Source organism: Marmota flaviventris, chromosome 9 (assembly GCF_047511675.1).
Source record: "Marmota flaviventris isolate mMarFla1 chromosome 9, mMarFla1.hap1, whole genome shotgun sequence".
Classification (NCBI taxonomy): Eukaryota; Metazoa; Chordata; class Mammalia; order Rodentia; family Sciuridae; genus Marmota; species Marmota flaviventris.
The window spans coordinates 33,535,449-33,553,071 of NC_092506.1; the positions used below are offsets into that span (position 1 = coordinate 33,535,449).

Sequence of the window (17,623 nt, forward strand, 5' to 3'; positions counted from 1 at the left end):
AATAGGATTTGTGGCTTCATAAGATGAGCACAAGATCATTCTGTATGTCCATCTACCCATGTACAGGAGAAAGGCCATATGAGGACAACAAGGAGGCTGTATGCAAGCCAGGAAGAGGGCCCTCATTAGGAACTGAACTGGCCAATACCTTGATCTTGGATTCCCAGTTTCCAGAAGTGTCAAAAATTCTGTTTAAGCCACCCAGTCTATGTTACTTTGTTATGGCAGTTCAAGCAGACTAATGGGTATTCTTCCAATCAAAAATGATACAATGTTTTAAAGAAAAAAGCTCTACCAAAATGTAAGGGGCTATTAGTCATCTGACTGAAACAGGATAATAAGTAACTTACAGAAAGAATTGCTTTAATACAACAGTAGCCCCACAACCCAGCTATTCTGTGTTGATGTTCCACTGCTGTTTTCTTTGCTGAAGTTTTCTCTTACCAATGGAAGATCCAAGGGAGCATGGAACACACCTAAATAAGTAAGAACATGGTCTAGGTAGTACAGGCATGTACTTTCTTGCCTAAAACAAGTGTATTTTGGGACAAAGAAAGCAACTATAGATAGGAAGCACGTGTCTTTGTGTTTAAAGACACGTTATATTTCCTGTATGCTTGTACTGTTCTTCGAGAAGTCAATGCTAAAAAAAAAAAAAAAAAGAACCTAAAATCCACCCCTCACTCCAGTGAAATTTTCTTTAGCTGTCTCACTAGTCTCTTGTTCACTTGCTGAGAATGCCTCCCTTTGTTCTGTTGTATGAATGCCTGCAATTTAATTATATTTAATAACTGCCTGTTCAAAATTTATTGGTGAGTTACACAATTTTAAAATAGATGAAAAGATTATACAATATTTTGAACTTGCCATGGTTTTCTATTAAGGTATATTAAATATTATACCACTTCATATTTACTGGGTACCCAAAGACCCAAAACTGTCCTTAAAACACAAAGATACAGACTCTTTCTAATGGTCAAGATAGTTCCTCCATAGCTCTAAAGAGCTTATGCAGAATGTGTCAGTGTGTGAAGTAATTTCCAAACAAAACAAAAAAAAATTAATTTCTACATTTTATATAAAGTTCCCTTGGCTATGTGTTATTCTCTTATGTCCAAAAGTCTCGTGATGAGGAAATATAATCTTATATTTTAATTTCTTACTGGAAAGACCAAGGTGATTTGCTAGAACAGCGAAAATAAACAAGATTTTAGGGATGGGAATAATTGACACTTAAAAGACATCCCCTTTAGGGGAAAAATAGGTGTCGTTAACTTATCACTAAGTTGTTTATACTCTAGAGTATCTTATAGACATCTTATGCAATTTTGAAATCAAATAAAGCAAAGAAGGAAAAGGCAGAAATAATGACGATGAATCAGCTTTCTCACTTTAACCTACCTTGGACACCTGTAATATATAACTGCATAAAAAGACAACCCATTCATATATATCCATTATGCCATTTTTATTTAAAAATAACAAATAAGAAATAACTTGCAAATATAACTGCCAAGCAAGTCAGCATCCTATTGTTCTGCTTCTCTACTGGGAAGCTATTGTTATTCTCACCTAGTTACTATTTCATGTGCAACCCTTTATATTATTCCACCCACTCAAAAAAAAAAACGGCTTTTACATTTTTATTATCTTTCCTTCTTTATCTCTTTGCACAGAAACTTCAGAGTAGCTACCTATTTCTTGGTTGAAAGATTAGCATAGACCATCTCTCACTGTAAAAGGGAAAACAACACAAAATGGTTAGTCCCTTGTCAGGGGTCAGAAAATGAATATATTCAAATATTCTTGTTCTATAGCTGCTAAATATCTCTATATTGAATGGATTATTCAATATTATGTACACATAGTCTCAAGTTTCTGTGGAGATTCTGGTTTTAGAAATCAGTATTTGACATAAAAGAGAACACTTGTGATTACTCTCCATTATATGAAATATAAGGGGCAAAAGTTCCCTACGGCATAGGGGCAAAAGAGAGAGTGATGACTGGAAGAAGTCACAAGGGGACTTCTGGCTAAATGGGTGTGCTGACTGTGAAAATCTATCAAGCTATACTTAAGATTTCTGCACTTCTCTATATGTATTATACTTCAAGAAAAAGTTTTAAAGGTAGTATATTGAGACTCTAATGGTTACATTTTTTAATAGACATAAGGAAAGAAAAATTAAATAAGTGTCTCATAGGAAAGTGTGTATTCTTTGAAAGGATAGTAATCTAACTTCTGAAGAGGCTGGGGATGATTAGCTCAGGGGAAAATTGGATCCCAGGAGAACCTTATAATGAGCACACAGGGTACATACAAGTAAAAGGTGAATCTAAATGTGGGCGGTGGGGGGTGACCAAGATCTTTTGTTGAGAGGCTGGTGTCCAAGTAGGGGACAACAGCAAATTCCATCCCCCCACCCCAACCCCCATTACAATTACAAGGAACAAACAACTTAAATGTGTTTTTTTTCCTCTTTAAACAATAATCTCTGCTTGTCCGCCATTGTAGTTATAATTAAAAAACTTAATTCTTCCTTATCCACTAAATTAACTCACAGGAACCCTATTTTGATAATTGTCTACTAATCAGGCACAGCACCTTCAAAACAGATTAGGTTTTTGTTTGTTTGTTTTTTGTTTTGGTAGTATTACATATTATAAAGATTTTGCTCACTACAATGAAACATTTTAACAAGTATCTACAAATTTAAGTCCTATCTCAAGATTGTCCTGTTAACATGACTAAAAATATTGAGAAAAAAAAAAAAAACTGCCTTAGTGATTTAACTAAAGGACTAGATCCAAGATCTGAATCTAGGATTTTTACTATAGAATGATAATAACTATTAAAAATAAAGATGAAGACAAAAGAAAAGAAAAACCCACAGCCATTTAGAAAGAAAAGCATTGCCTGGCATTTGGTGTACTCAGTCTTGAGTCTAATGACACTACACATGCTTTGATTCTTTAGAAGCAAATGGGTTCAATTTTTTTTCTAAGTTTTCTGGGGACACTAAGATCTGTTCACACCCTGTGCTGTGCTCACAAACTTTGTCAAATAAGGAGGCAAGAAAAACTTCTAAATTTATTTTACAAATAGAAAGCAGTGTATTATAGTTAGAGAGGTTCCTGAGGAATATAATGATAAAATCAAATAATTTATGTGGTTACTTGAAAAAGAATCTTTCAACCTTTAGAAGTATAGGCCCTTCTGACCTTGTGTTCTATTGGATTTGTCTGACAACAAGAGGTGAAAGAATTCTGTGGCTCTATTGTCTCAACAGTGGGATCTAAGAAAACACTGGCAGGGCTCATCAGAGAGGTTTATGAGCCTGCAATTCAAAGAGATTAAAAGGAAAATCTATGGAGATTCTTTCACACTGAAGAATAACATTAAATAACTATTAGCAGCTTGGTTCAGTAAAGCTTACTAGAGCTCTCGCTGGGTCATTCACAACTTTCTAAAAGAGGAAAGGTTTTTTTCAGCTCCATTTGGGAATCAATAAATATTTTTTACTTTTTACAAGACAATGGAATTCCAGTCTTTTTAAACTTCCTCTTAATGATAATAAAATTTCAAAAACAATTCTTTAATTTGTAAATAATTACACTTCCAATCTGAATAAAGTTTCTCTAACTGTAGCTACAATTAAAAAAAAAGTAAAAATAAAAAATAACAGCAACAAAAAGCTATAGAGGAAAGGAATTTATTCATTATGGCTGAGGTATTTTAAAGTCCCATTCAATTGTACACTGCCTAAAAGATCAAGTCCATCTGCAGCTCTGTCCATATTATTCATGCATGGCAATGTCATGTTATTCAAGTGATCATGAAATACTCTCACTTAACAATTAGTCCACCATTTTTATTTTTATGCCAGTTCAAAAGCTTAATCCAAATTTAAAGACGTGTGTGAGCTTGTGTATGTGCGTGTGAGTTAAAAGCAAGCAGCAGTGTTTTCTTTTAGGTCTAACTCAGTATCGTCTTGTAATTTTAAACAGCCATTTCATTCTTACAAATAATTTCACTATACAGAAATTTTTCATATAGTAAATAAGTTGAAGATAATCAATGTGTCTTCATAATGTCTCTTGGAAAGTCTCTTATGAGAAAGAATCGGGCAACATTTGAGAATTGTTTGTTAAGTCATATAATCCTACAGTCCTTTCTCAGATAAAATTAAAGTCACAACTGCAAGGCTTTCCACACTGAAGAAAAATTACAAACTTGGATATTCATTATGAATTTTAAAAATTGCAGGACTTACTACTAAATGGAAACCCAATGTTCAAGAAGGTCCCGAATGAAAAACCCAGAAACTGAATTCCTTCTGTTTCAACTACCAAACAAGAACAGCAGCAGATGTAGGCCTGGCCTTTTGTTCTGATTCTCAAAAATGTCTCATCCCTGACTACTGGGAACTGAAATAGCAGACTACACACACACACACAATCTGTACAAAACTTGGAAGCCTAGTAAACTGATTTAAGAGAGAAAATGGCTTGGAATTCTCCCCTATCAATTACTAGCTGTGTGACCTTAGTCAAATTACTTAACCTCTTGGAGTCTTTAACTCTTTCTCTGGAAAGTAGTTATTAATACCTTCCTCACATGAATATTTAGACAATGTTTAAAGGACAATTACCACACTTTTAGTGCTCAATGATAGATTTTTAAGCTATTATTGTCTCATGATGTTTGTGTTGAACCATTTAGACTAGACCATAGAAAATGAAGAACCAATCAATTAGTAGTAGGGGGAAAAGCCTCAGTGTAGTTCCACAGTGTAGGAAGAAGGCAGCAACTCTTGACCTTGTCTGGATTTGTAACACTGCTATGAAGGTTGATGTACTTGACTACTGTCAGTCCATTAACTCTGATCTAAGCCATAGTCTATATAACTTTTTTAGTCCCTCCAAAATATCAAACACAGAACCAAAAGGTAGGTACCACAGGGGGAAAAACATCAAAAATAATTAATTTTGTGGATTAAATTCAGAAGGTAGAAATGATAATGGATTAAAATATCAGGAAAGACTCTGGAGGGAGCGTGGGGGTGGGGAAAATGGGAGGGCTTGAGATAAATTTTGAACAAAGAATATTCTACAAAGAATAGGAAAGTGTTCTGAATAATGAAAAACAATATGAGTAGATCTGAGAGTCTCTACATGGACCAGAGATGATTTTCTTTAGGCTGTAGCAGATGATTAAGTTGGAAAAAGTAATAAGGACAAACTTAAAGGTTTTGTCTCATGAGAATTCTAGGTAAATGGGCAAATGTAATGGGAGAGAGAGAGGGGAGTTATAATTTTCTTAAATAGAAGAGAGAAAAAAGAAAGCTAGATCAATCAAAATGTAAAGGACTATGGGAGAAGGCAGCAGAAGAGAATGGAAGAGCAATGAGCAGCTACGGAAATACTCAGGTTATGTGTTATAATCTAGGGATGGACTACTGGGGCAGCTGTGTGAATAAAATCATATAGGGGAAAAACATTGAAAAAAGCAGAAATGTCAACTTACATTTCTTATTCATTGGTTGTAAACAGAGCAAAGTATAAGTAATCAGAGTACAATATGAAACCAGGGTTTCAAGTCTGAGGGGGAAAAAAAGCAAGGAGAATGGGTCCCCTTTTGGTTTTGGACCAATGATTTCAACTGGGCCAAGTAGCCAAGGAGAAGGGGAGAGGTTAAAGTCAGAAACAAAAACTTCCTAAAATCTTATATTTCTTAACTATTAAGTCAGATCCCCAAATTGTATTCAAATGTACCAGAATTACAACTAGAATCTTGTCCATAGTATTCTTAGCCACATTTTTATTGAAAATTGATGAAAAATGATCTTAAAATACATTTTCATTGCAAAAGCTGTTATTTCCACTCAAATAAATGTAAAATAATATGAGTAGTAACCTTCTTTTGACAAATAAGATAAGGCAGTGGGACCCTAACAGAAAGTTATATCTATACTCTGTTCTTCCTCTCAAGATAATGCCAGTCCCCAACTGTCTAGATGGATTTTCTGCATCATTTCACATACTTACTTTTCCCAGAAACAGTCACAAAAAAAAAAAAAAAAATACCCCCTGATGTTTATCTTCAAGTTTTTACCTGAAGCTAATTTTTACAGCCAATTTTGAAATTCCTAAAATCAAATGGAAATAATAATAAGACCATAAATGGAAACCATAATCTGATTAATTCAAGTATTTTGTAAGGGTCAATTTTAGGACATATTTTACACAACTATTTACTGCTCTTAAGATATTACTCCTAACAGTCAACCCAAATCCATATTATCTAAAAGTATCTACATTTACAAGTAAGTTTTTTTGGAGTTATACTAACACCCTTTTTATAAGAACTCTTCATTTTTAGTTCAAGAAATTGCATACTGACTTAAGTTATCGGACACATAAATGTTGGTGTGATTTTAAGATACTATTCTTGACTTATTCCAAGATTTCCTCATCTTCCATTCTCAAATTTTTATCCTAATAAAGGGATGCAGCAAATTGCATAAAACAACATCAGAAATGATCTACTGTATCTAGCTAAGAAGAGGAGCTGATTACCTATGAAGAAAGGCACACTTGCTTTATAAGTTCCAGCCATATTGCTCTCTGAGCCAGGCTGATTTGGTTATCTAAGTACTTAGAAAACTGGTGCAATGGGAAGCACCACATCACCAAAATAACTCACTAATAGAAAACCAAGATATATCAATATAAAATACTACATGCTAGATCAGGAAGGATCTCAAACACAACCCACTCATTAAGCATTGTTTAATCTAATTAACTGCATTTAAAGGTTTGTTTCTCTTCAGGGTAAGTAACTTAACTCATAAGCTATGTCACTCTGCAGGGCCACTGAGGCATTAGAAATCTGGGACTGCACATTACAAAGCTACTGAATCACAATCCCTATTTTTTCCCCATGATATACTTCTGATGTTCTTTTTAATGTGTTTAATATATGAGAAAACTCTCCACAAATTTATAAAGACACCAAAATCTATTCAACAGACATTATTCAAGTGAAAACTTAATAAATCCTGAAAAGGTTTTCCAAAATGCTCATCTGCTTGAAATGCAAAGCCTAGTCCTGAATAACTACGCTTTTCAGGGGAATGCTGGAAGCTGTCTTTGGAAGCATCCTTACAAACAATACGGTAAATATGCCAACTGGAACTAATTGATTAAATTCACAAGTTAACATTGCCTTCAATGTATAATCTCTTGGAACGAATATTACTCATCCTTTTCTTAAGACTTGATTTTCTTCAGCCTGGCAAACATTGCCCTAAGATGTCAACAAAGAATATAAAAATAGAAATGAGAGAGGAAAAAATATGTATTTTACTTTAGGTTATCTGCCCTAGATTATTACTTTTTCTTTAATAGAAATAATCCATTGATAGTTTCTTTTGAGAAGCAAAGAAATATGGACATCAAGGACTCCTTTAAATCATCTTCTAGACAATTATATGTCTGTGGGCAATATTGATGAGGTTTTCCTTAGAACAAGGCACAAACTCTGAGCTGTGAAATATGAAAAAGCACTCAACATCAGCCAATAAAGCATCTCCCACCTTTTTCCCAATATTATAGAGCTCAAATTTATTTCATATTGCAAGTTAAAAGCAGGCAGGAAACAAACATATTTAAAGCACCCCCTATGAAAAGAAAGTTATTTACAATGAACTAACACCACATGGAAAAAGAGTTCTGTATAACAAAGCTATTTCCATGTCCCCAGGGGGTGACCCAGAAAAAAGAGTGCTTTGACCTGGTTATAACAGTTCTCTCTCTCTTGGTAACCTATCCTGGTCTTTAACAAATTATCACTCTCAAAGGTTTCCCTTCTATCAAATCTAAATCCTCACTGTTGAGAAGTTCAAGTTCATTTCCTTTTTTGAGAAGCCAATTTTTGAAAATGGTTGAAAAGAAAAAAAAAAATCATTGGTATTCAAGAGAACAATATGAAAGCAGGTTTACTATAAGATTTTTGAAAACTAGTTCTGGTATGATAAGTTTAAAAACAGCAAGTGTATATTTAAATAAGAGACTCTTATCTCAACAGTAAGCCAATCTCCACCAAAAACTGAAACACAGAATTCACTATTTGGAGTCCACAGTAAAGAAATACATATTTAATACTAGATTCAGGTATTAAAATGTCACGAAAAGTTGTATTTCTACTGTTCTTTTAGAACAGCTCACTTCTACTGTTCTTTTAAAAAAGTTCTTTTAGAACAGTAATCACCCACCTGAAAAACTTCAAAACAAATTGACATTTTATAAGTTCCAGGTTAGTTATATGGATCAGGGCCAACTCTTACTGTATATGGTTTTGTCTAAACCTCAGTGTAATTTCATCAATAACCTACAAGAGTCCCCAGTGACACAGGAAAAACCATAGGTGCTTCCATTAAAAGCCTAAAGAAAACTTTGCTAGGCCAAGGTGGCACATACATGTAGTCCCAGTGACTCAAGAGGCTGAGGCAGGAGTATTTTAAGTTCAAAGTCAAACTTAGAAACTTATCAAGATTCTAGTGAGATCCTGTCTCAAAATAAAAGATTTAAATAAAAAAAAAAAAAAGAAAGAAAAAAGGATTGGGGATGTAGCTCAGTGGTTAAACACCCCTGAGTTCAATAGTTCAATTTCCAGTATCAAACAAAACCAAAAATAAACACTTTGTTTAAAACAAGCTTGCTTGGTAGCACATGCCTGTAATCCCCACAATTTGTGGGGCTGAGGCAGGCGTATCACAAGTTTGAGGGCTGCCTGGGCAATGTAGTGAAGACTGAGGATATAGCTCAGTAGTAGAGTGTCCCTGGGAATGATCCTGGATACCAAAACAAAAATGTTTAAAAACAAAACATAAAAAGCTCAAAAGACAGCTGAGCGTGTAGCTCATTATAGGTCTACCTTTACATTACTGGTCTACCCAACTCTATAGCCCAGTAAGAAAGATTGTTCTTCTTTTTGACCTCTCCCTAACCCTTTCTCTGTGAACAATAGAATTTTAGTCAAATTCATTAATCTGCAGTTTAGAGTACACAGGCTGTGGAACCATAGAAATGCAGAGGGACAATGAAAATACATACCCTACACACATTACAGTACAGTTTTATATTATTGCTATCTTAAACAAAGTGGAACTCTACATAGTAAAGACTGGTAATGATGTACAAAAACAACATGAGAGAACTATCATCTCCAAGACTTCCAGAGAAATTATATCACATGAACACAGTTTAAAAGGATATATCTATCTATGGATATGTAGTCACTTCTACACTCTTTTGTCAGAACAAACACATTTACTACATAGATATTGTATACCAAAGAGAAGATGCAACATTCAAGCCCTACTTAAAAATCTGCAAATTGTTTAAAAAGGTAAGTATACCCTCAGATTCTTAATATTAAAAACAAAACAAAACAAAACCTGTTAGTCTTTAAAGAAGTAGAAGGGCTTTAGAGCTAATTAGTACTATGAATAAATTACTACTAAAACCTACCACTCCAGGACACAAACAATCAGTTAAGTCTTTTCATGCAAAGGTATTCCACACTAAAACAAGTACTTAATTTTATTGGTACAACTTCCTATGAAAATGAGTATGGATGTTTTACAAATTATCATTGTCTCTATTCTATAATGCTGTGTTTGGAAATAAAGCCTTGCATTTCAAATCAAATTTTCATAACCTCAGTAGCAGGAGCCTTAAAATCATTTTGTGAGGTTGATCGTGTGCCAGTGTGGGCATGGGAAAGGATTCAATAATCAACTACAAGACAGCTTTTATCAACACATCCCAGTCAATGCTGAGCCTGATGTGCTATTGGAGAGAGCAATTGAGTGTTTTCCCCACAGGCTGTAACTGATTATTGACTCCCCCCATTAGCATGTAGGGTGCATGAAGGTCCAAACAGAAGGCTGAGGGACTCCTGTCCCAAGGCCAGTGCTGAAAGACAGCCTATCACTTCGTGTAACTGCAGTCTATGTGTGACAAACCTGACCTACATTTCTCCCTTTCTTTCTCACAACAGCCTGCCCACTGTTTTAAGAAGCTATTTTCAAAAAGCATAAAAGAAACAACTTTTAAAAACTGCTTAGGCAACGTGCATTCCTAAAGTATCATTTATAACAACCTAATAAGGAATAGTTTATCTTGGAGATAATCATGTAACCTAGGCTAAAATGGTCCCAAAGAGAGCAGAATGCTTTATGATATTATCCATTTTCTTTTACATTGTTATTTATACAGTATACAGTCCTAGAGCACTACACTAAAAATTTTAATCCATAGTATAATTAAACTTAATCAAAAGAAGTTTTAAACATAAAAAACATATTAATTAGGAATGTGTAATTATGTAAATAGTTAATGAAAAGTAAATTTCATAGATTCATAAGATGCCACATCCTTGTGATTCAGTTAACTTCTCAATGGACACAAAATAATCACTACTAAGAACAGGGCATAATTAAAAACAATGATGGACTAGGGGAGTAAAGGTGGCAATAACTTGGTGCAAATGCTGGAAAATGCTCCCCAGGAGAGGCTGCATACTGTGCTTCAAAAGTTGCCCAGGGGCTGTGGCTCCTCACCACAAGTACCTACCATGCCGCTGCAGGTCATACTCTTTTTTTGTCTCTTCATTCCCTAGAATTTTCCATGCCTGATCAACTTCGATGAACTTCTGTATACATTCCTCTACTGTTCCTGCTGGCACATCTGTACTTTGTTTATCTGGATGATACTGCCAATCAAAAATAAAGGGGGTAGTGAACAGAGAGAGAGTTGTGTGGGGTAGGCAAAAAAAAAAAAAAAAAAAGTAAATCTGAACCTTAGTTAAGGGGGTAATAAGAAGTTGAAAACTAAGATGCAAGGCGATGAGACAACAGTGTTGGGCACAGGAGACAACTGCCAGGTTAATTAGACCATTGGAGTAGCTATAAATCCACCAGTGACATGATCTGTCACAACGTGCAAAGACAGCATTTTCTGGATAATTTGCTCATGGAATCATTGGTCTCATGGACAATTTACCTAGAGAGTATGACTAACACAAATAGAAATAGGTACGTGCAGACAAGCAGGACATGAAAAAGGAAGAACACAAACTATGCAGACTATGAAGTTTCCCTTATATAATATGCATGGCTGTAGTAATCATTACAAATGGACTACAAGTTTTTCTTCTGAAATTAAATTCTACAATCATAAAATAAAATGTATCTAATTATAAAAGTAAATTATCTTTCCTATTCTTCCTCAAATCTCAAGATTTTAAAGTTACCAATTCAAAGTTATATGATTTGGTTATTCTGAGCCAAATTTGTAAGAAACAACTTTTAAAAATTCAAAACATTTGAATATAAATTAATCCATGAAAGAAATTTCTCATGTAAGCTTTCTAACTAAGAAATTTTCAACAATGTTTTTAATATAATAATTTTTTCATACTATTTGGTCAAAATCAGAAAGTTTTGCATCAACTAAATTCTCAAATGCTAATAAAATGTGGTTTACTGGATACCTCACTTACACTATCCTTTCTTTTCTCTACTGTTGTCCCTTCTTTTTTTATGCAACAGTTCTTCCAGAAGAATCAATATATCATTTGGTCTTCAGCAGTCTCTCAGCAAACAAATGTTATTTAAATTTACAGACATTTCACTTAAAATAACCTAAGGATAGCAGATATTCAGATATAGAATTTTTTTCACTTTCAAGTAAATAAGAAACCACTTATTCAGAAATTTCAACCAGTAATTTGTCTAAAGGTTTTTTCAATATATTACAGAACATATTTTAATTTCAAAAGTAAACTTAGAAACTTCCTTTGAATATAGAAGTTTTTCTTTCTCTATTTTTTTTTCAAATTTTTAAAATGAAAAGCCAAATAGTCATATTCCCATTTCATGAAACATCAATGTGGTTGGTTCACATACTCAAAATTAATAGTAAAATCATATTAATTCTGGGGCTGGCATTGTGATTCAGCGGTAGAGCGCTCTCCTGGCACACTGTGGGGTCCTGGGTTCAATCTTCAGCACCACATTAAATAAATAAATAAATAAAGGTATTGTGTCCAACTACAACTAAAAAATAAAAAAATAAAAATATTAATTCTCTCACAGACTGCTTTACAGACAACAAAACGGCACAAAAGTTTTCAGTACTGTGTCATTTTTTATTGAAGTTGCTTAACCCAGAGTAATTCAGTAAGCTGCCTCAAGTACCACATAGCTAAGTGACTTCATTCTCAAACTCAAATTCAGAAAGTTTTCATTTCATATCATGGACTACTGTCTTTAATAGTAGAATCATTTTTATGGTGAATTTCACAGTGTTGGTGATTCCCAGTAGCAGAATAAAATTATCATGATATCTGGCCACACAAAAGAACTATAAACATACAAGACGGGAGAAAGACTGATTTTAGGGCTTCAACAAACTTCCTCTCTCCCTATGCCAAATCTGTCAGTTACTAACATTTAGGTATTGAAACTAATTAATATAATGACTGGAGAAAAGAAAAGGAAACTAAGGCTTTATTGTTTCATCTTCATTTAATGGTGTTCATAAAAATTATTTATATACCAAAGTTTTGGCAATCCCTATAGTTGGGATAGTCAAACAATATCCCTAAACCAAAATAGAGTTGGTTGCATTAAAGTTCTCTAGCTGACCCAATACTTTATAAGAAGATGTTATTTTGATTCAATGTTAATACATGGAACACACTCCAATATGCTACAATGGTACAGTTAAGATACATATTCATGTGGAAACTTTTAATCTCAATATATCACAAACATTAAGTAAGGCCTTGGAGAAATAAATCATTCTAAGATTCTAGTTATAAAATAGGAGTACAGATTTAAAAATTGGTAATTTCTAATAGAAAGTTAACTTGTTAGGCCTGGTCTTGCACCAACCTGACCAAGAAAGCCTTAAAAAACTAGGAATTCGTTCCTGTCTGCCCCAAAGTAAAAACCATTGCTAAATTTTATTATAAGTCATATCAATTCTTTCATAGTCAAATATGATCTCATTCCTGAATTTGGAAGTTCATGACTATTAATAAAATAAGTAGTTCACCATCTGAGACTTTCAAGTCCATTCTGTTTTGTTACTAGAATTCAATATTATTCCATGACATGCATATAATGGATATATTCCAATAAAATGCCTATTATAGCATGAAAATAAATATGCTCTTTGGGAAACTAAAGTTTTTAAGTTTAATTTTGCTTTGACATCAAGTTCCAGAACAAAGTGAAGGTCTAAAAAGCAATAATACAGTCTGTGGTAGGCTGATAATGGCCCCCAAAGATATCAAGTCCAAAGCTCTGGTTCCTGTAAATGTTACTTCATTAGGAAAAAAAGGAATATGCAGATGTAATTAAGTTAAAGATTTTGAAATGGAGAGATTATCCTGGATCATCCAGGAGGACCCTAAATTCAATTGAAGTGTTCTTGTAAGAAAGAGTCAGGAGATTTAACAGAGAAGGTGATATAAAGATGGTGCTGGTCTTAAAAGAATGAACTAATGCAGCCGCAAACCAAGGGATGCCAGTGGTGACCAGAAGATAGAAAGACAAGAAATGGATTCTCCTCCATATTCTCCAGAGGGAGTACAGCCCTGCTAATACCTTGATGCTAGGCCAATTGTACTGATTTCATACTTTGGTCTACAGAACTGTAAAAGAATAAATTTATGTGGTTTAAAGTCACTGAGTTTAAAAATATGAAACGATTCTCTCCTCTCAATGTGAAAACAAGCCCTAATCCTAGGTTTCAAAACTTTCCAATCACAAAGTGTATATTTAATTTTCTTCTACTATTTCTAAATTTGAGCCTTCCTATGAGAAGCAGGCTCCATCATTCATGATCACATCACCATAAAAGACCACTGTCATTTTCTTCTTGTTTGTTGGGAGTTTATTCCTTGCCCTTCTCTACCATAATTCCCACTAGCCAAACCACCCACTCCTGAGAGCCCAAAGCTATCTCAATTTCATTCATTCATTTGTAAAATAAGACAGGTGTAATCTAAAGCATTCTGTATTCTGAAGAATCACTATCTAATTGAGGAACTTGGAATAAAACAAAACAAAACACGGATGGATTTCCTTATACTATCAGAACTCCAAATGAATCTTACAAATACCAGGGAGTTCCAAGAATAACATTCATGAAGCAAAGAAAATACTGATATCCCTTAATTAATAAAATAGGCATGTTCTAAAATTAATGTTGCAAAATTCACTTATTTTAACTGACTTTTATTTTTGTTTAGTACTAAATTGAAATGTATTTAGGTGGAGTTGGAAGAACTAAGTCTCCTGAAAGCAATGACCTCAAAATTAAGAAATTAGCAAATATTGCAAGAAAGATAAAATAAAATTTTATACAATTACCATTAACAAAAGCATAAAACAATAACAAGGGGGGAAAACCAGTCACTTCAGGATAAACCAATTGGGAAATGCATAAAACTTCTATATTAAAAACTTCAAGACATTATTAAGGGAAATCAAAAAGACCTCAACAAATGAAAAAACTATGAATGCAAAGATTTGCAACCATTTTCCCTTACTGATACATGCAATCAATATCAGAATTCTAGCAAGCTATTTAAAGAAACAGACAAATGACTGTAATATTTATATTTCAAGATGTATTATAGTATCATAGAAATCCCATATGTAGTACATACAAATAAAGCAGAGGAACAGACTAAAAAGTCTACAAGTAGACCATATGTGTATAGTTAACTAAATATCAACAAAGATGCCATAGCAATTCAATGAGAGAAGGAAAAGTATTTGTATTAGTCATCGTTCCATGGATATAACAAATTTCTAAGATAAATCAACCTATTAGGAGGAAAAGTTTATTTTTGCTTACAGTTTTGGAGGTTTCAGTCCATGATCAGGTAGCCCTATTGCTTCAGGCCTGTGGGAGCACAGTAATATATCATGGCAGGAATGCATGGCAGAGAAGGCCTGTTTACTTCATGACAGTCATAGAGAGAAGAAAGAAAGAAGAGGGACTAGGGTCCCAATATCCCTACTCAAGGGCATGACCCAATGACTTAACTAATGCTGGAAGAATGAAATAAAGGAAAAGTAACCCAGGGAGTAGTTTAAAACATGAGTAAGCAGAGCTATTGAGTAGCTGGACTCCTCATCTTTTTATTATGATCAGCAAGCAATCCTACATGCCTGCAAGCAGGAACTTTAACTATAAAAATACAAGTTGCTGGGCTGGGGTTGTGGCTCAGTGGTACAGCACTTATCTCACATACATGGGGTACTGGGTTCAATCATCATCACTGTATAAATAAATAAAATAAAGGTATTATGTCCATCAACAATTAAAAATTTTAAAAAATGTTTTAAAAAATACAACTTGTTTTTCTCCTGTTAATGATTAACTTTCCTTCTGGATATCATAGTTTTCTTGGAAGGTTCTGTTTGTAGATAATTGTTGGCTGTGTGTAGCACATGTTGTTTAGGACTTTACTTTACCCTATTTCCTCACAAGATCTATCTTTAGAAAAATGTACATAAGTACAATACAAAATGAAGTCACTCATGGCAATCAATTTGCTTTAATGTGAACTCCACAAACTTATTTCCATTAGGCCCCACATCCTAAAGTTTCTACCTTTACCCAAATAGCATCATAGGCTGGGGACCAAACATTTAACACATGGGCCTCTAGGGGACACTCAAGATTCAAAGAATTTATACAACAAATAGTTTTCTACCAACTGGATACTCATCTGGAAAAATATAACCTCAATCACTATGGCATTCCATACACAAAGATTAATTCAGGATGAACCAGAAACATAAATATAAAACACAGAGCCATAATGTTTCTAGAAGGAAACAAAAGAGAATATCCTTGACCCTTACAGTAGGCACAGACTGCTTTGATAGAAAACAAAAACTATAAACCATATGACACAAAACTCATAAATTGAACTTGAAACTTTAATTAAACCTTTTCACTCACTAGACCACCATTAAGAAAATGAATAGGCAAGAGATGGACTGGGGAAAAAATACACATATCTAAATTTGTATCTAGAATACACCAAAGGAAAAATAAAGGAAAATCTTTTTATCTATGATAAAAAGATAAACAAATTAAAACTCGGGGAAAAAACTTTTCAAGCCAAAATTGATGATCAGAAATATGCACATGAATTTGTGCCCAAACTTTTTCATTAGTCATTAGGAAAATGTAAATAAGATCACAGTAGCCTAATAAAATAGCCTAATAGAATAGCAAAACAAAACAAAACCCCGATAACACCTAATGTTGGTAAGGACGTAGAAAAATTGGAACTCTCATATCTGGATAGCAGCAAACTAATAAAGAGTTTCTTATAAAGTTAAATATATATCCATGGTCAAGAAATTCCACTCCTTGATATTTATCTAAGAGAAATAAAACATAAAAACATATATCTATAGAAAGACTTATAAAAGAATGTATTAACAGTCTTACTCATATTGGTTCCAAACTGAAAACATAAATGCCTCTTAAAAGGAATATATACTAATGAATTTTACTCAATTCACGAAGGAATACTATTCAACAATAAAAAAGAAAAACTATGGGGCTGGGGCTGTAGCTCAGTGGTAAAGCGCTTGCCTTGCATATGTGAGGCACTGCGTTCGATCCTCAGCACAACAAATAAAAATATATAAAGATACTGTGCGTTTATCTACAACTAAATAAATATTAAAAAAAGAAAAACTATAACACAATCAATAATATAAAATGAATACTTAAAACATTTTGAACAAAAGAATATGTATTATATGATTACATGGATAGATAGGAAGTACAAATTTCAGCACTCCTTTATGGTGACAGAAATCAAAGTTGGTTTTAAAGGTATAAGTTAGGAATTAAGCAATGTGGCAGGAAAAATTTTTCTGGAGCAACAGATATGTTTTACATCTTGTTTGGGGGGATGGTGATTGCAGGGTATCAAAACTCATCAAACCCAACACTTAAGATCTTTGCATTTTTCATTGTATATTGATCATATTTCAATAGAAAAATGTCTTCAGAAATGTGTAAATTTTAAAAAGGATTTAGCAAATCTTTCTAAGCCATAAAGAAAAAATAAGAAATTTATTCCAGTATTAGTAAGAAAATTACAGAAAAGCCATAGAAAATTAATGAAAAACTAATATATGATTTAATGAAAAGTTTGAATTACAGAGTAGTGTATGGAAATAGTTTTATCTTTTTTGAGTATATCTGCCAATTCTAATAATAAAAAAATTTAAAACAATTAAGTGTTGCTTAGAAGAAAGCCTAAGTACACCCAAAATTAAAATATCATAAATGTCACAATACTAAAAATACTGCAAGTGATATTATCTTTCTGTGATTCTTTATATAAACAGTACACAGGTGTCTATTTCAAGAGTTTTAGCAAACTACAATTTTACTATTCTTCAATGACTTGACATAACTTTATAAACCTAAATTATGTCCTCACATTTTAGGGAAGTTTTTCAATTACATAACTCATCTTTAAATTTTCATGCCATTTATTGAGG

The 17,623-nt window shown here is 33.4% G+C and overlaps 1 protein-coding gene across 1 annotated transcript in view; it reads right to left on the minus strand.

The window, feature by feature from the left end:
* Window positions 1-17,623, minus strand: part of Dnajc24 (DnaJ heat shock protein family (Hsp40) member C24) — a 51,325-nt gene that overhangs the window by 6,402 nt on the left and 27,300 nt on the right. Inside the window, exon 3 of the mRNA XM_027936704.2 lies at window positions 10,641-10,779. Within this exon, the coding sequence (XP_027792505.1) occupies window positions 10,641-10,779 (139 nt within the window). The remainder of the gene's footprint in view (window positions 1-10,640; window positions 10,780-17,623) is intronic.